This window comes from Sipha flava, unplaced genomic scaffold (genome assembly GCF_003268045.1).
Source record: "Sipha flava isolate LNK unplaced genomic scaffold, YSA_version1 37_pilon_pilon, whole genome shotgun sequence".
Taxonomy (NCBI): Eukaryota; Metazoa; Arthropoda; class Insecta; order Hemiptera; family Aphididae; genus Sipha; species Sipha flava.
In genome coordinates this window covers 922,686-943,826 of record NW_020273087.1, presented here as the reverse complement: position 1 = coordinate 943,826, position 21,141 = coordinate 922,686, and the positions used below count along the sequence as shown (strand labels likewise).

Genomic DNA, 21,141 nt, shown 5'->3' with positions numbered 1-21,141 from the left:
GTTGGGAGGGATTTTAGGTTGTATACTTTCAACTTATATAATCTATAAACCACTTTTACTCTATAAAAACATATCGAATAATTTTCCTACATTTCGGGGGAGGGGAGATTAAACCCCTAACCTCTACCCCTTATGTAGGTGCCTGAGATGATAACTTATTGTTTCATTTACTGTAATATTATAGTTTATATTTTATATCTATAATGCAATTTAAAAATCAAAAAATTATTTATTTTTCGCAATAAAAACAAATTGCAACTTAAAAATCTTAAGTAACAAAATTATTTTTAAAAATATTTTATTTTTTATGTCTAGGTGGGTCAAAAACTTTATAATGCACTTGCTTTTAAGTAAATAAAAAATAAACAAGATCACCAAAAATAATTCATTCAATATCTAGATATGATGTACTTGCTATTGAAATAAATATTTGTGTGATGTGGGTCATCCGTTCAAATGGTATGTGTTAGAAGGTCATATATTGCGTACAAAGATTATTGTGTTATGATATAATATATGTCTTAATTTTAAATACAATAAATAAGTTGCAAACATAATTATGAAGTCAAAATTAATAAATTTAAATTGTAACTAATCATTTTAAACAAATTTTAACATGATTAAATTGTATTTTTATGGTTTGAATTATGTTAAAAGTGACTATCACAGTAGTTCATTAGTATAATATTAAATGGAACGTCTAAGATGCTAATATATTTAATGCATACATTTATTTTTATTGTGAGAAATGAGCATTGTAGATTTTTGTTTATACGGAGCTAGAAATTGTTAAACACTAATACACACATAGTTCATCAAAATTATTGTGCAATTAATATGTAATTATTGTAGCAACATAGGAGGATAATCAATTTATATAAATATCCAAAAATTTTTTTACTATGAACAAAATTAAGAATTGAGTAAGCTTAGATTTGTGGGAAAGGGTTGAATCTCAAAGCTAGGCACCTTTTAGGTATACCTTAGGTCAGTGGCAGCTTGATACCATTGTATATTTGAAGCACGTGATTCATAAAAATAATGGGTGGGTGGGTTCATTTATATATTCAAAAATGTTATATATGCAAAAATAAGCAAAATAAGTTTGCATATTTGCAATCGAAATTTCATGAATCGAATTTATATCATATTAGAGTATAATTCTGATTGCGCGAAAAATATGCCAAGTCATTAACATCTGAGCTCTAATTATTACATTTAAGAGTGGAAAATTATGTTTATTTCTTTAATGGTTTTATTTTTAGAATCCTGAATAAAATCATAATGTATATGTAATTTTTTTGGAGCGAGAAAAAATATTGGGTTGGTAGTGTGGACATTTAACATATGATTCAAACAAAAAAAAAATTCAAATCTCCACTGTCATAGTTAAAAAGTAATATAATTAACAAAGTATATACAAAGATACACCAAAAATGTTCCTGTTTGGATATTGAGTTATATTTTGATTTAAGATTGAATTTGGACAATATTTAATTTAAGTGTTTGTTAATAATAACTATAATACTTTTATTAATCCAATAAATATGATTGAAGATAATATAGATAATAAAATATGAATATAAAAGTACTATATTATATTATAGTATTGTATATAACTTGAGAATCTAAAGATAATATTTTTTAGTATTTAATATACAAGAAATATTAATGATATCAGAAAAATCAGTGGACAGTTTTAAATTTTTAATTCATAATAAATAAATTAAAAATTGTTTTTCCAATAACATATTATTCAATAGAATAAATCGTTATTTGAAAATGATTTGATCTTTTAGTATTCTAACAAATCTTAAAATATTTATTTATTTATTTTTTTAATTTGCCTTTGTTCGCACATTACAGTAACTAAATATTTTTAAGAGGCAATAAAAAATATATAAGTACTTACAACACATTTTCTATTATAAATGATTTGATGTTATTTTAATTTGATTGAATTATAACTGATAATTGTAAATATATAAGGTAGAGTAAAATTAGATAGAGATACAAAAAATTTTTGTTTATTAATATAAGAAAAAGTGAATTAAAAAACGTAATTTTAAAATTGATTAAGTCGAGCAGGAGAGCAATTTGTATGGCCTAGAATTACTAATCTAAGAATAATATAATTGTACATATGGTTTGATATAGAATATATACATATATATAAGTACATTTGAAGTTCATATTACTTTAACTACAATATATAATTATACTAAATTATAATTCTTTAAACAATTTATACATTAATGAATATAAAAGTTGAATATAAATACTATATAATATGAGTACAAGAATTATAAATTATTAGTTATTAGTGAACATTATCATAAATATTTCTAATTAATTAATTTATATATATATATATATATATATATATATATACTCGTATATAATATAATTATTTCTATGTTTCTACTTAAAATGATAATATTATTAAAAAAAAAAAGAAGGCATTTACAATAATTATAAGATTTTTATTTACGACTATGATTTTTTTTACATGTTCTGTCCACCTCTAATTTGTGATATACTAAAAAAATTAATTTGCTTTACAAGCAAGCAAGACCATTTGCATTTACCAACAATTTTCTTTGAAAATTTATTATAAATTAGATATAAACAATTAGATTTTAGTAACAAAATAAATAAAAAGTAATAGTTTTTTGTGTATTCAGTGCAAAATGTTGAACCAATTACCCGAACCTAGTATGGAATAAAAATAACAAAGCACTAGTATACATAAGGTCATAATCAATAAACATAATGGAAAAAGACCAAGGGCCAAACACCGTCGATTTAATAAATTAAACAAAAATTTGAAAAACCTAGGAACGACAAGAATTGAAGTTTTCGATGATCGGGGAGTTTTGAGAGAACTTGTGGAAGCGACAAAAAGCTTCAATGGCTTGTAAACATAGAAAAAAAAAAGATTTTTTGCGTAGAAACTAATTCAACATAAAAATAAATTCTTCCATTATATATTTTAAATGATGAATATAAAATTAAAAGAATTTACTTGGTATATTATAATTTATATTAACTATATCGTAAATTGGGAAACGTGAAATAAAGAATAATAATAAAAATTTTAGTTTATGAAACGGTATATCAATATTATATGGTATTTAAATTGTTTTGTTGGAATACATAGTAATAAATACTTTAATACAGTACACATTTCTATCATTTTTCTATTACGAGTATGTTTTTGTACATGAATTCAACGCTGTCATTATATTTTGCGGTTATAATATTTCGGGTCAATACCATATATAAGTAAATAAAATACAAGGACACTTTAAGGTTTCATTCAAATAACTTCTAAATTATAATAGATAATATATAGTATCTATTTATGAATACTAGAGTGGCATATATTTTTCGTGGAGATTTTACGAAATCATAATAATAGTAGACAAACATACTGTAATAACAGTATATTGTACACTATCAATTTCAACAAATATCAAATTAAAATAAGATAAAAAATGAATTTTTACTGGCAAAATAATAATTAAACTAATTTTATAACGGTAATTTTTAATTGAGTCAGTAATTTTATAAAAATAAAATATAACACGTGAATTGGCTATTTCATCGTTCATTTTATAGTTATTGATTATAATATTATTAAGTAATTTACCTTGAATATAAAAAGTGTCTATTATAAAAATAAAAATTGTAAAATATTATATCAAAACAAAATGTATTTCAAAGGAAATTAATAAATGATACACAAATAATTAATAAAAATACTCATGCTGTCGAAATAAAATAATGCTTTAATGTAAAATAAGTTGATCGAATACAGGTTTTGAGTTAGATATGAGATTTGTTTAGGGTGTTGAGGACACCATAACCTCGACGACCTTTAATTTGAAAGTAATGGTTCAACTTGAACTCAACATTTAAAAAGAAAAAAAAAAAACATAATTTATTATGTTAATAAAATAAATAACTACCCATATATTTCACAAAAAATTGTTATTGTTTTAGTAAATATTAAGAAACTTTTAAATATATTCAAGTAGACACACAGAATACATTTTTAAAATTCAACGAAAAGCATTAATACATACATCTTATTGTAACAAAATATAATTTTTTTTTCAATATTTATAAAAAATAACATGCATGCATAATACATACAATGGTATTATGATATAATATATTATGCTAGTATCTTAAATGTAGTATATATCTAAAGTTCATTAAAAACAAGTAATTATAGATGTACGTCATGAATATTTTGAAATCTCCGAGCGAATAGCTTTGGTTTTGTTTATTACAAACATTTTGAAATTTATTACGGAAAAGTTTTTCAAAAACTGACAAAAAAATCATATGCATACAAAAGTTATATTACCATTTATAATTCTTTTATATTTTTTGATCCAAAAATCAAGGTAGTATAATTTCTTAAAAAGTTTTAAATAATTAAATTTAAATAAAAGAGTATAATACTTACTGAAATCCAGTAAGAATATTGAGAAGAGTAGATTTTCCGGCACCAGAAGGGCCCATGATAACAGTCAATTCGCCCGAGTTGAAGCGTCCAGAAACGCCTTTAAGTACTTGTTTTTTTTTTAAAATAAATTAAATAAATATTTAATCAACAATGCAATTTTATTTTAAAAATAAACATTTTATGCATTCAAAATGTAGTTATTGTAAAAAATAAAACACAAATAGTATAACTTACAAGTAAAATTACATTACATTTTCAAATCACAAAATCAAAATTATTTATCTTACTAAATTTAAATAATCTGGTGGTTGAATTTGTGTTAGTATCTGATTTATATTTAGTTTTTCGTTAAAATCAAAAAAAATTAAAAAAATTTTTTAATCTAATAAAATACTAATAAATGCCACTTTTGATTTGAGTAATATTCGAAATATTACTATCTAATTATTACTATCCGAAAAAAATGTAAACAGGAAGAACCTTAATTAAGTAAAAAACCTTACTGTAAAATTAACTTGAACCAGAATCTATAAAATATTTATACATTCATGAAATATGTATATAAAATAATTAAATAAAAAAATCTAAGTATATTAATATATATATATATATATATTACACATTAAAATATAAATTTAGGACAAGAGTGACTGACCCTAAATTGTTGGAGGAAAGGCGAAGGAGAAGAAGAAATAATATTCAATACTATACTCCTTAGTAAACCATTATAAGAATTCCATTCCTTGTCTGCCTTATGTACTTGGACCACAATATAATTGTACATTATACTTCTAATAAAATAGGGAGTATTAAATATGATTTATATATCACTACTCGTCAGGTAAAGGTTTTATAAAACTGAGATAGTGGTTTACACGATAAGAAATCACTTACAATATGTAAAATAATAACAATATCTCATCAATAAAAATAAACTAACATTTTAATACTAAAACCAATAATTATTAAAAGTCAGTCAAATATATTAATTTATGGTTTCGAACTCCTATTATCCTAGTATATAGCATAAAAACTCTATTGTTCTGATATCCATATACTACGACTAGATTATTCATCATGTCTATCATGTATTTTTATTTATTATGTATTTAAAATAATTATTAATTTTAAGGTTGACAAGATTCTTAAAAATCTATAAAGAACTTGTTTTTACAAACATATTTTCTTTGTGGGTCACAAACTAGGTTATTATATTTTAGAATTAATTCTTGTGGTAAATAGGTACTTTAATTACAACGGGTTTCATTTCGAAATTTAATTTTTTGTAAACCACTATATAAACTCAGTAATAGCTATATTAAAACTAATATTTACATACAATGTTAAGCTACGTGTACACTGATTGTGGCAGTTGAATATTGCTAGTCTAATATTTAGGTTAAACTGGATGGCCATGTACTACTAATTTTAGATGTCTTCACTGACTAGACTATACTTATTACTTTTTTTACTATACCTATGATAATATTAATCAGGTTTTTTATACATCAAAATATACCTGTTTACTATTGTTTCATTAAACTATTAAGAAAACTATCATATTAAGTGAAATTACTATTGTTATTCAAAATATAAAGTTAAACAAAAAACTTAAGTCAAAAACTTAAATTATCTTATATTATTCGTATATTTCAAATTTACATATTTAATTTCAATTATTTTTAAATAATGATGATACAGATTTTTTAGCTAAAATAGAAGATTAATTTTCTCTAATTAATATTTATTTAATGTTTTAAACAACAAAATAATACGTCGTAATTACACGTGTGAATACTACAAATATCTTTCTGCAATATAGTTGTTACGGAAATACACGTATTGGACTTGTATACAACTAAACATAACCGGAAGGAAACTGAAGTCAATATTAATCCGTTTTCTCTTTTAACAGACGACAAAAACCAATAGCTAGTTCGTCACAGTACATAATATAGTTTATATTTTGAATAAAAAATAGGTATGACGAATTTAACTGTTCATTTTTAATCAATGTAGATATAATACTATACACATAAATAGGTTCAATACATGTTTAAAAGTGTAATATTTGATTATGCAAATTAATTCGTATTCATATAAAAATAATAATTATTTTGGATAAGTGTATAATATATCTATGTAACTTCACTGTAAGGGGATAAAAATAACTTTCAGTTCATTTATAATGTAAAATATAAAACATTACACCACTCAATACGCCTCCACCAAAAACGACATGAAAAATATTATATTATTCATAATTTAGATTTGTAACAATTACTAATACGAACAGATGTTAAAATATGTTTACAACATTGTTAAATAATTTGATATTAAATTAACTACAGTAAAATATTTGGGAGATCATTATGAATTTTAATTCATAAGTAATTGCACATAAAAACTTGCTCGTAGACTGGCAACTTAACAATAATGATTGATATTAAATTTATAAATAATATTATAACTATCAGCAATATTTCACTAAATATTTTTTTTTTTTTAATGGGTTAAAAAAAAAAAAGGAAGAACGAACAATCACTGTGTCGACACGGACTAAACGCAACTAAACAACAGTAAGTACAATTGAACGAAATGGTCATTACAAAACACTAAGTGAAATTACTGCGAAATGCGAAACGCGAAACATGCATAGTGTATTTAAATATCAATGAAACACTACGAATAGTAAAACACGAAACACGCATACCATGGAATAACCTTTACGTTAAAATATACAAATAGACATTTAATAATAACAATAACATGAGTTCTGAAAATAGGGTTCAGTTCTAATACCTACTGATAGTTAATTCTGATAATTTTTTCAAGTCGTTAATTGAAATTTTTTTTATAATTAGTAAATATTCAAATTTAAGTGTTATGGATAAAATATTAACTATGATCAATCACTCAAAAACGTTACTTTATTCTAACGCAGGCTGTAAATTATACCTTAAACCAGTGGTCGGCAACCGGCAGCCTCCTGGCCAGATTCGGCCAGCGCGCCTATTTAATACAGCAACATTAAATTCCAAAACAAGGAATTGAATATCATATAATTGTTTGCATTGTCTGACCCGTGAACCCTTTTTAATTTATGAATATGGCCCAAGATACCAAAAAGGTTGCCGATCACTGTCTTAACAATTAAATTAATTATTCTTTTAGCCGATTGGAGCTGTACCATTAACCAAATATTATTCAGTAGGTCAATGCTAATCAAGGTTATGATTTTTTATGTAACTACTGGATACGTACTATAATGTATCATTATTTACCTCTTCGCAGCGCCCCAATTTCTACAGTGAACTGGACGTCTGTAAATGAGATGTCGATCGGATTATTTTTGGGAAGGTGCATGAGCACCATTCGAGAAGCGGATCCCATTTTAAATAGGTTTACAGTCAACTAATTTCTATATTGGATTGGTTTTGTAAGATAGTTTCTGCTGTTTAACGATGTTTCATATAAACAAGTACGTATTACTCATCATAAGATTGTGTCACAAGTGTCTATGTTTCAATGATGCTCGATCATCAATGATTTTCAGCAAAGCTATAAAATAGCTACGACACAATTGACAACCTGCGAACAAAAAAAATACACTGGGTTAAATTTAATTAATATATAGATAGAACATTTTGATTTCCAAAAATTAGGGCAATCAATTGTTTTTAAAATAATTTTGATTTACTTATTAAGTGTAAAAATAAATTCCGATAAAATTATAAATTACTTGCGAAATTGCAATGCATTTATTATGACTACAAAGTATATTCTACAGTCCATTTTCACAAAAAGTTATTTTCAGTTTCAAAAAGATATACATCGAGAAGTAAGTAAACGATAAAGGTTATAAAGACATGAACGTCTAAACAGATTACTTTAATCAAGAATTTCTAGGATTGCTATTTAATTTAAAATATGTGAAACATATTGCTACCTAGTTGAATTCATTGTTATTTCAATTGTCAACGTGTATAAGTGGAATAATGAAAGTTGTAATCAAATAATATATACAGATTTGATTTGATAGATATATTAATTTATATTTACATTAAGTTGCCTTAAAGTTATTTTTCATTCAAAAAAATGGAATGTGCAAGGAATGAAAGTTCATAATTATAATATACAATAAAAATAAATTTTTTTTTCATATGCGGCCGTTTAAAAATTACAAGTTACAAGTTACGAAATAAATCTAGTCATCGTGAACGTGTTGCAAGCACATACAGATAACGAATCATTTGCATGTCGTTGATGGTGAAATATCCTACGATTATAACTTAACTATGCAGTTAAAAAAAAAAAAAAAGTTTAAGGAAGAGATTATTAGGAAAGCGATTCTTTTTATAAATATTATGAGCATTGCTCAATTTAGTAGAAGATATAACTTGCACAACATAATATATACTCAACGAATGCATACACAGAACCACTTCATCAATAGCGCCGAATGAAATTTACACTGCCAGTTTAAATACAAAAAAAATTTTTTTAAGCATTTATAAATACATTTTAAATAGAAAAAATTTGCCAAGTAATAAATAAAATAATTGATTTGATAATTTATTATATTTTATTTTTAATATTTCAATGTTTTAGGCAGTTCAATCGAACTGCCTGGTGTACGTGTTCGGCGCCAATGCTTCGTGTAAGCATGTGGAGCAGTGTGAGCCATATATTAAGCTCCAATGGTGTTAATTTTAACGGTTGCGAATTCACCAGCAATATGTTTTCGGTACGTTCGTCATTCGAAAACGTTTGAACGTCGTAATCAGAGGCGTTGTGCGCGTAACGTTGTACGTATCGCTGTGTTCGATTTGCGAAAAAAAAAAAAAAAAAATTAAACGTGACTCAAAAAACAGGTAACGGAAACTTAACGTTCGACATATCCATTGCCAAGGTTTCCATACCGATATGTAGTACTTCAAAATATACTACTTAAATGGGGTCGGCTGTAGTAAACGCATAGCAGCCAGTGTTAAGTCATAACACTATTAACACCGCATGACAATACGTTTCGGGTTGTATACTCGACGATGCACGGTATCGTTATCATTGCACGTTCTCTTACAGCCACCGTACCGGATGATACGTGTGTTATTATTACGAGTGTATTATCATTCGCGTAAAACGGTCGTAAATCCAACGCGGACCGATAGTGACCCGTACAACGCACTTGTGAAGTCGACACATATATTACTGCGCTACCATTATACAGGTTTCTACATCGCGCGGAGAGGCTGTGAAGTACGCGCACGTCGGGCGAGAGAGCGCGAGCGAGTGTCGACACCACAAACACAACCGCCGCGAACTCACGACCGCCACGACTATTTCTGCTGCAGTAGGTCTGGTGAATTGCTCAACGTCGGCGCACACGTATCGACTCGACTCGACACACATCTTTTTTCAGTCGTACCTACACCATAATACCGTATATACGCGTCGTCTGAAGCTGCTCATATATGTACATACATACATACATACATACATACATATATATGCACAGAAAATATATAAATACGCGAACAATCACGTTTTTCTTATTGTTATTACTATTATTATTGTGTTTGCGAAAGATCCTGACCGCCCCCCTCCTGTGTCCCTTAGTTCATTAACCTTGTCGTCGTCGTGAGTGCGCACGCATTCAATACGTATATAGTTTCAAAAACATTTAAGCGTCTAGACATCGAAGAGAGCGATAAAAAGTGAGAGAAAAGCGAAACGTATTAGTAGATCTACCCATCACCAGACCGATTCAAAAATGTTGCGCAACAACCCGTGAATCGATCCGATGCCAGGGTCAATTCTAACGTAATGTACGTATTATATCAATACTTGAAGTCAAAATAATTTGTTGACCTTCGCTCCACTTTTATACCTGGAATATATTTACCAATATATTTTCAAGTGCACAGGAGTCGCGTTTTTTTTATGTTTTAATATTTTTTCAAATTCATTTAGAGAGATTTATTAATTTGTTCCAATAATATACTAAAGAAGTCGTGTTTGATAGTAATAATAATCAAAGTACCAAGGTATTTTATGTACATTATAGTCATAAAAAATTAGTAAAGTAGTGTGTGATTAATACAGTTAGTAAATAAGAATGCTAAATGCGAGTTCAGTTAAATTTTAAAAAATACAAAAGTTTAATATATGTTAATACTACATGTGATAGAATACATTTAAACATTCTTAGTTATTTTTATTTTTGATAAATCCTTATATTTTATCACACAACAATAATATACAAATTAACCCTGAACATAAATGATTATGCAATATACTTTAATATTGTTAATAAAATCTTAAGACCACGCTATTTTTATGAAAACATAAACAATAAACACGAGGGCCACCACATTATGATGCGCTGGAACAAGCTTGTATTATTGGCGTAGTTATAGGGGGGGGAGAGTTCGGGTTCTTACCCGCCTCCCAGGACCAAAAAAAAAAGTTATGAAGTGATATTTTAAAATATTTATTGTTATATTCTGAGCTAAGAGTAAAAACATAATTTATGGTTGTGTTATCTTTATATTCATTAAAAAATGTATGTTTCTATGAATATACATTGATAGTTAATTTAAACAACTATTTTAGTACAAGCTTCTAAGAAAGATGTATGAAATAATATTTATAACAAATTAATGTTTAGCTGTACGGGTGTAATATTATACCTATGATATAACATATGATATAACAACTATGATATAAATTATTAAGTATTTGATTATTGGAATAAGGGGTATTTATAAATTGTTGGTTTTTGGAGTATATTATTTTTTTAATCCCCTCCCCCCTCCCATATAAAATTTAAATGTATGTCACTGGCTTTTATTTGATAAAAATAATTTTCACTAAGCTAATAAAATATAAATTCATAATATGATTTTAAGCGACATAAAGTTATAATATTTATGTTTGAATTCTAGTAAAAGTATTACAAATTCATAAAATATATGTTTTGAAGACACGTAAATTTGAGTATTTGCATATATTTGCATAAGTAAAGCAATAAAAATTATTTCATTCATATGTATAACTTATTTTACTTGAAATTATGGTAGGTAAACCATATTTATGGAGCCTTTAAATTTTCCAAAAAAATATATTTACGTAATAAGTTTAAACGTATGATTTTAAATTATAACATGTTCAATCATTAAATAAGTGCAAACATTTTTATTGGTATACTCTACTACTAAAATTTAAAATAATAAATTGTTGAATTTTATTAAAATAAATTATATATTAGTATCATATACGTAATATTCCATAGTAAAGAGAAAATTGGGAGTATTTGATTAGAACGGCATGTTTAACGTGTTACGATGAAAATGTAATATAGCATAAATATATTGCAATTTATAAGTCTTATATAATGTCGTACTGGTTAATACGATACTCCGATTTTTTTAGTTTCAAATTATTGATATAGTTGTCTAGTAAATTAACTAGTTTTTGTACTTAACATTAATTTATTTAATTTTTAATTTTAAAATTGTATTATTATTATTTTTTAATTTAAATTAAAAATTAAAAATTTTAGATTCTAAATGAAACTAGAAATGTATTGGTTTTATCTCGTGTTTTTTTTTTATTTATGTACACAACTTCGAAGGATGGCTCCAATCATCAAAATTATAGGAAACTTTTGATAGCAAATTACTAGTTAGGAACTTTAATAGAAGTTATTTTACGAATTCCTTATTCTTTACTTTAATAATCATGAAAAACTAAAAACAATAAAAAAAACGGCAAGATTTACAGCATAACTGTTTTCGACAAAATCGAATTTTTGTTTTCATCGTAACTGAAAAAAAATATTCAAAGAGACATACTATTTTTACTGATTATTTATATTATTGTCTACTATAAATGGTATAATTTAAAAAAAAAAAATTTTAGTAACTTATAGAAAATTGAATCTTTTATGATTTTTTAACCTTTTTTGAAAACGTCTAAAAAAATCTTAGTATAATTTTAATATTTTTATGTTGAATAAATGATAAAAATAACGAAAATCCGCTTAATTTTTGAAATCTATAATTCATTTAATTATCAATTTTTCTATTTTAGTTTTAAAAATTACATACAACTTTTAAAGTTTAAAAAAAAATTTTGAAAACTCACATTTAATTTCTACAAAATCGAATATTTTTCGAATTTTCATTAAAAGATATCAGTTATTAGATATTTCATTGTTTTAATTAATTTTATTAAAATATATGCTGTACATATGCACTTTTTAATTTTTACATCTTTTTTTTGGGTGGGGGGGGATTTATAACATTAAAAGTTTAATTTACTTTAATAAATTATTTAATTATTCTACCATATTAACTATCTTTAAAATTATAATCTGATTTACCCGACCTATTTACACAGAATGGTTTATTCGAAAGCAATGGTACATTGGTTTTAAGTTTAAAGGATCAATACAGCAATACCATTCTACTCGTATTCATATATTTCATTCATCTAAGAGTTTCACCTTATTTTATATAATAGGATGTAAATATAAATCAATTTGAATTGCAATGATAATGTGTAATTAAAACAAAACAAAACAAATTAAATCAACAAATATAAAACTATAAATCATAATTAAAAAAATTAAAAAAAATTAAAATATTTATTGATTAGTTCATCTTAGCGACTACTTGTATAACTATTATGTTTATTCTAGATTCTTTTATTAATTTAAATATTAATATTACTGTAAACAATAAAATATAAGTTGCAACCTTGAATTTTATTGTTTGAGTTAAATTCTATTCACGAACCACCGATTATTAAATTGTTGTGTTTACACGTTTCCTCATATTATTTTTATCATGAATAATTTAAGTCAAACTTACGTACCCATTAGAAATATGCATAATTATATAAATTAAGCTTTAAAAATAAAATAGTAGTTAGATAGGTTCAATTTGTAATTTTTATTGATTATTCATTTTTAATACATTAATGAAAAACTGAAAAATAGTACAAACTTGGTTTTAAACTCAATTAATTATAATTAAATACAAATAAATAATAATGATAATAATAATCTAATATTATCTTCAATAGTATTAATTTGAGTACTAGAAAAAAAATTTAAGTAATTTAAAATATAAGTGTCGATTATTTAATTCCACAAAATAATACAATTTTCAAAAAATACATAATTTTACGCAATTTCATTGTTATTTTTTAATATTTATTGACCACTATCACCATTATCATACTATATTATTGACATTTTATATTCTTAACTTTTGTGATGAATTTATAAGAATTAGGTTAATGTCAGACCTCTTATGTACTACCACTACTATATTCTACGGTTTCGTTGTAGTGACCTCATTTTTCATTCTCCGTCTCTATGAAACGATTCATCTTCATTGTTTAGGACGTTTATTTTATAAGCAAACTAAATCTTTGAATTTCGTCACATATATTTAACTGTTAAAGAATGTTTTTGCAACTGTATGTCAAATACAATACACCTTTCTCTAGCGCAATTTTTAGCAACAAAATTAATATACTATTATTATTGCATAATATTCATCAAATGTATTATTATACAATGCAGCTGAAAATGTTTTATAAAGTATTTTTTTTATTGATTTGTTGATTTGATTTTTAAGTCTAAATAAACAGTGATAATTCTTGAAAATATAAACCTATTGATACGTAAAGACAAATTGTGTATTGTAAGTACTAGATACCAAATCAATGCTGTTTATAGTATTAATAAGTTTATTTTTGCCTAGGTTATCTTCCACGAAAAAACAAATGCAAATTTTACAATCAGTAATATCCGAATATAATTTGATGGAAGCTTTTTAGATAATTGAATTAAACAACTGTAACGATGTTTAAATTACTTGAGAATATATGGGACGATATTCAGGAATCGAATTCCTCTAATATTCTTCTTTATGCATAATTTTTACAATAAATCTATTGATATTATTGAATTTACGTCAATAACAAAATTATTTCCTTGTTAAAAATATAAATAATCACCCGATAGTAATATTATCATGATATATTAATTGAGGGAAAGGATTTACTAAAATTAGACTGTTGAGAAAATGTTATGTTTATTATCCCCCCCCTAAATTAAAGCACTATAATTACGCCACTGGTCATCACTGTGAACCGGTTTATACATTTTATATCGTGTGTAAATATATTTTATACATTATAATAGCTAAACATAATACCCCACAGTGTACAAGCTCACAAATACGTATTATATAAATATTACACATAAATGCAGTATTTATTTATGATTTATATTATCAAATTATTCATAGATGTTGTATTATTTTAATCTTTTAATCATAGGTAAATAATATAACTTGAATCATACTGATGTATTATAGTTTAAAATATAATAATAAAGTAAGACAGTGACACATGGATTTTTTGTTTTTTTAACTAATGGCTAGGTTAAATACTAGGAGTTAGTAATTTTTTTTTTTTTTTTATAGTCGAAAAATATAACCAGTAGATATTATAGGTAAACCTGTGACTATTAAAAAAATATTATATTAATCTATTGAACTTTAGAAATAAGGATATACCTATAATAATAAATGAGAATCAACTAATAATATGTATTCATTTCTATGATTGATAGATACGTTATATTGTTGACAATATGAAATTTTAAAAGACCTATTTATTCAACTATTTTATATTACGAGTAAATTTAAAATATTGAAAACACAATATATTAATTTCTTATGATTAGGTACTTTTCATCAATGACTAAAACAATTACATAATTTGTTTATAATTTATAACTGATAATTTTTTATGAATATTATCAAAAAACAATGTGAAGCAATAAGTAAAAATTATGAGATTATATGATTACATTCATTATTAAATTAATGAAATATCTTTGAATATAGGAAAAAGTAAAAAATAATTACCGAAAAATAAATCATGAAAAATAAGTACAGCAAATTAAATCTAGTACCTAAACATGATTTTTTCTAGAACATTTTTTTATGATTAGACTTTTTAATGTCAAGTCTTTTAATCAAGAATTTCATGCAATAACTTTTTAAAATACAAAATGAATTTAAGTTGATGGTAGAAAAATTGTATTCAATATTCTTACAGGTTCCCAAAATTAATTGAAAAATAAGAAAATAGAAACATAGAAATTAATATACAACTTTTGAAACACTTTTTCTTGAAAATATAGACATCAAACAGTCTTAAAACTTTTGGTTATATCAAAATATTGAAAAATTTAAATGGTAACCAAATAAGTACAAAATGTAAATGTTATTAGTTTTTATACACAATTATTATGAGTGATAATTTTAAATTTCAGGAATATTTTAACCCGACTTTTGAAACAGAAAAAATCGAGGAAAAAAATTGTAGTAAAGTAGTTTAATAAAATTACACCAGGATAAATAAAAATTAATTTTAATTTAAAATTAATACGTTCTATTACTAGGTAAATAACAAATATATTTTTTCTTTTAAATACATGTTGAAAATAGTAAAGAAAATGTAAAAGTCCTTTTAAAGCTTACAAGTTATAAGAATTAAATACATATCTATATAGATGTTGTACTGTTTTATTTAATTAAAGTAAGAGTATTAAATTATAAAATATTATAATTGAGAATTTCATGATAACATATTATGAATATTCTCAAGCCCATATTTTTACTAAATTATTTGATTTAGTATACTTATGCACTTTAAGTTAAGTCCTATTAACAAAATAACGATTATATACATAATCACAAAGTTTATTTATCGTATCACACATTTTCATTATATTTTTTCCGAAAATAAATTTAACTCTTAAATTAATATTGTCATAAAAATTTTTTATATTTTACAAGTACAATTTTTATATTATACATATTTCACCAAATCCAAAACTGAATTACCTAAAATAATAACAAAATAAATAGATAATTTTTATTATTTAGTGATATATTTAAATAAATGCTTGTTTTATATGATGTAAGACATTTATGATCTATAGTCTTTATAACTTTATTTTAGGCCATAGAAATTTATTATTTACAGGTACAAAAATTTTAGTTGAGTGTTAGTTAAAATCACAATTATATCACAACTTACTATACAACTATAATCCTTAAAGAATATCAAACCAATAAGATTAAACCATATTAATTATGAGGATCTAGAAACGGAAATGTAGTAAGTACTTAACTCGGTACTTAAGTAATTATTACAGTACTTATTACTACAGTATAACTATACTGTCAACTAATAACCCTAAATTGTTAAAATTACTCAATTATCAAATATTAAAAAACTATTATTATTTATTTATTTTTTTATAGATATAATTTTCAATTTTTAAATCATAAATATATGTATACAGAGTATTAATAACTAACATTATTCGTCGATCCATAGCAGTAGGAAACTAATCAATAAATAATTAACAACAGGAGCAATAACCTCTGAATCTGGTAACGGTTTTTAATGAATTCAGAGTTACCTAGTATGTTTTATCCTCGGTTTTATCGATGGCTGGCGTAAAATAAATTAATTAGAAACATTAAACAATAACGGGTAATTGTGTTCAGATAGTGTCGATGATAAATAAGTGAAAATATTATAAGTTTACGGTTATGAATTATAATATTAAAAAAAATAATAAATATAAACGTGTAGGTTCGAGACGTCCGGCAAATGATGCATTCGTAATAGATACAAGGCATGCTCATAGGTCATAATGATATTATTATGGCTGCATTTCGTTTAGAGTATACGGTTTTCGATTCGAGCACAACTAATATTATAAATACGATGTGTGGCATTTAAAATTGACAAAAGTTATGTGCCAATTTAGAAAAGACGTACTTATATTATTGAATACCAAATAGAACAACATTTTTTAAAGATTGAATAATCGCTACAGTTATTTATGTTATATCACTTGCTTTTATTGTCTCAAACACAAAACAAATTAAAATATAATTTTATTTCATCATCATCTATAGAACCGGATGATAACATTTATTTTAAAAGTATATATTTCATTCAACTAAAATTGTTAGATGAAAAGTGCGATAAAATTATTATAACGATTTTCATCGGGTGCTAAGGCGTCATCAAATTGAGAACCAAACAATAAATTTTTTTTCTTTCCTTTCTCGCAATCCATTTCATCAACAATCTATCGAATACAAGCCGACCTGTGCCCACTTCGTTGGGCGTCAAACATTTTATACTCGTGATGAAATTATCTTGTGTGTCGTTTAGTGTTTAGGATCTATTTTATTTCTTTTATATTATATAGCTGACCCGACAATGGTTTGCTATTGCTATATTTTTTATAGATATATTTGACCCAGTGATTTTAGTATTACCTACAATTTATTCTTCTTTTTTTATATGTATAAAAGAAGAATATATATATAGCTATACCCCGTGCACATCGTTGCGTGTAAAAATCGTTGAACAGGTTAGATTGTTCTGTTTTATTCATTTTTTTAATTTTAGGCACTTTTTTCATTTTGTAGGGTAATAATAATCTACATTGTGTGTCATTAGAGCATACGATATTCTTAAAACATTTACTTAAATAAAATGAAATTCTATTTAAATGTATTTATTTATTAAATTTAATTAAATACGTCAGAGTTAATACAATTTTTTGTTTTAAATCTTTGGTCATATAGTAAACTAATTTTCCGGTTTACCTGTTCTTGATAATCCTACATATAACCGTCCAAGTGAGAAACAGTCAAAAGGCAAATCAATACCAACACATTGAAATGTTTGACCTTGAGCCTTATTAATTGTAAATGCCAACGAAATTTTTATAGGGAATTGAAGTCTCTCAAACAGTACTGTAATTGTCACTGTAACGTGTTCGACGACGGTGCGACGAAAATACATATTTACTTTTATAATTTTCGGATGTTCAATCAAATTTTTTTTAGTCGATTATACATTAAGACCAAACTTGAAACGCGACCAATTAAAAAATTAATAAGTAATAAAAAGACAAAAAACTGTAAAAAATATGCAAAAAGTTAAGCAACCGAGATCGTGGTTCGAACTCGAAACACTGGGATCTATAATTTTACATACCAAATTTGAACAAAGTTTTAGTAAGGATCCCTAATTTTTTATAGTAATAATAATAGCCGTATTACTCAGTAATAATGTAGCATTATAATGGTGAAAGAATTTTTGAAATCGGTCCAGCAGTTATCAAGATTTTTGCGAGCAAACAAATGCTGTCTCTTTATATAATAGTATTTAAGATAAGATTTTACGTACCGCAATCGAAAGGTCTGTCAAGAGTTCTGCTGCAGCCGTTCAAAGTTACATTAGGTAAAGCAGATCGCGACGGCGTTATGTGGACAAATAAGACCGAAAGAGAAAGTGATACAAAAACAACGACGCATCGCGTATCGATCATCTGTACCATAACACCGTGCGGCAATGATAATATTAAATAATAATACAACAACAATTGTAAAACGTTCCACCGACAAAGAGAAACGAGTGAAAAACACCAGGCAGTCGGCTGTATATTGTTTCGCAACGTTATCGTTGTTATTAATAAGTGATATTATTAGAAAAGTGCACCCAAGTGAAAATGTTATGATCACCAAAGAACGCTTTATCGGTTTACCTAGTAAGTTAGTATTGTACGCTCAGTGCTGCTGACATCTATGCTGGTGTACCTAATCAATCGCACCCAAAAGCCTCGTATAACTACTCCTGATGCACACCGATAATACGCGACGGTATTATTGATATCGATGCACTTTTTTGTTCCGTCTTCAGAAATCGGAATCGTTTTTCATATGCAGCTAACGTAAACCGTGGAATCGTGTGTCGGTTTTGAAATAGTAGACATCACAAATCATGACCTGTGTGTTCAGAACCGATGTCAAAAACCGTTTCGACCTGTTTTCGGTGCGGCCACCGAAGATTTTAAACGCGATGCCGTATCGTCACAACTAATTTTCGACGATCACACCCAAAACCAAACCGTTAACGCAATACAAACGTATTTACCTATTACTCGTAGTCGTAGGACCGATCGTTGCAGTTCATCGACGTGTTGTGCCGTACAACCGGTTTCCGCGGGGATTCAACGCGTTGTACGTTGCGGCGGACGAGCGGATCGGGTTCGCGGCGTCCGTCCGTCACGCGGGGAATTTTTTCGGTGTTCGCGTGCCGTCCGACGGGGACGAAAACCCGGACCGGAAAAAACGGACGTGATATCTCTTCCGCAAATCCGGTGCAACGGACCGGATGTGTCGTTGATGCGCGCGTCGCCGGTGCGTTTAGGTGATTTATAGTACGGAGCGCAAAACAATTTTCCGGTGAAATCCGTGGTGCTCGCGGACTGGTGCGACAGTAACGTCTGCGCGCGCACACCTGCTGCACTTTCGCACCGACGGCGGCGGACTGGTCGGACGGCGGTCGGATTGGTCGGTGGCGAACGACAACGACGGCGCACAGCGGTTTGTTTACTTACGAAATCGCGTCGTGCGACTGTGCGGCGGTGAAAGAACGTCGACGACGTCACAGCTGATCGACCGCGATCGGTTGCCGAGTATCTGCCCGGCGACCGGAGCGCCATCTGCCACCGGGCACGGGCGTTGCGCACCGTCTCGAACCGGTCGAACGGTTGGCGCGGCGCAACGGCAAGACAAGTCCCCCCCCCCCCCCCCCCCCTCCCGACGTGTTCCGCAAACACTTGCAGCGCTTACGCGGCTCGAAAAGTTTCCGACCACCGATCCATCGGGTTCTGCGCTATAATGCGTCTTCGTGAAACTCACTATTGTTCCCTGTGTCCGCCAACACCTCTCATCATCGTTTCGTTTCGATTTTCTGAACGCTCTTCTTTCCAATACCTATTTAGTCGATTGCCTTCAGTCGATCGATTTCCGCGATTTCGATTGTTTCCGTGTTTCTGCATCATAAAAATCTATTTAGTTTACCTGCGTTCGGGTTTAACAAGAGGCTTGTAAAATTTGCAAGATTTACCATGAAACACCTTCGAATCAACATTGCCACGAAAAGTGTATGATTTGCTAGACGCATTCCTATTTCGTTTTTCGTTACTTATAAACTGATACTTATAGATGGCCTAAGGTACGCAGACTCTCTAATATGGCGTTATGTTTGCCAGACGTTTTGTACAGCACGTTCGCTTCTACGGTGAATATACAATTCCATGTAGGTACGATAGAACCGCGATTAACCATTGACTCGATTAACCGTGTTCGCGATTCACTGTTAACGACCGTGTGTATCAAAAGTTAAGTTGTAGACGCGGTAAGCAGTGTATTGTACACAGGTTGCAGATGATAAATAATATTTAATAAACAACGTGTAGGCTAAATTGTAAATAGTACGTGGTTTTCTGTTCGTTAGTTTTAAAACTCATTGTTCTTAATTTATTATCAATACATATGTAGGCTTCTCTCGTCATGTAAATTTAACAATGTCATCTGCATATTATGCACATATATGGCATGAATATTTAATAATGTTTTAATAGGGACATAATATATTTTGTAGTCTCATGCAACTACGTAAGACAATATCGAAGACAGTCATTTACAATTATTTTGATTTATTATTAAAATCTTCAAACAAATTAAGAATAAAAT

At 27.1% G+C, this 21,141-nt stretch overlaps 1 protein-coding gene across 2 annotated transcripts in view; it reads right to left on the bottom strand.

Annotated features, from left to right (window-relative positions):
- LOC112688118 (ATP-binding cassette sub-family G member 1) overlaps positions 1-20,038 on the bottom strand; it is a 31,619-nt gene extending 11,581 nt beyond the window's left edge. The window contains exons 1-3 of one of the 2 annotated variants that reach the window (XM_025561155.1): positions 19,535-20,038; positions 7,762-8,068; positions 4,478-4,595 (exon numbers count right to left, since the gene is read on the bottom strand). In XM_025561155.1, the coding sequence (XP_025416940.1) occupies positions 4,478-4,595; positions 7,762-7,870 (227 nt within the window). In that variant the 5' untranslated portion in view covers positions 7,871-8,068; positions 19,535-20,038. Of the gene's footprint in view, positions 1-4,477; positions 4,596-7,761; positions 8,069-19,534 lie in introns of those variants that run through there. The other variant, XM_025561156.1, reaches the window with a different exon arrangement.
- Between the last annotated feature and the right edge of the window lie 1,103 nt (positions 20,039-21,141).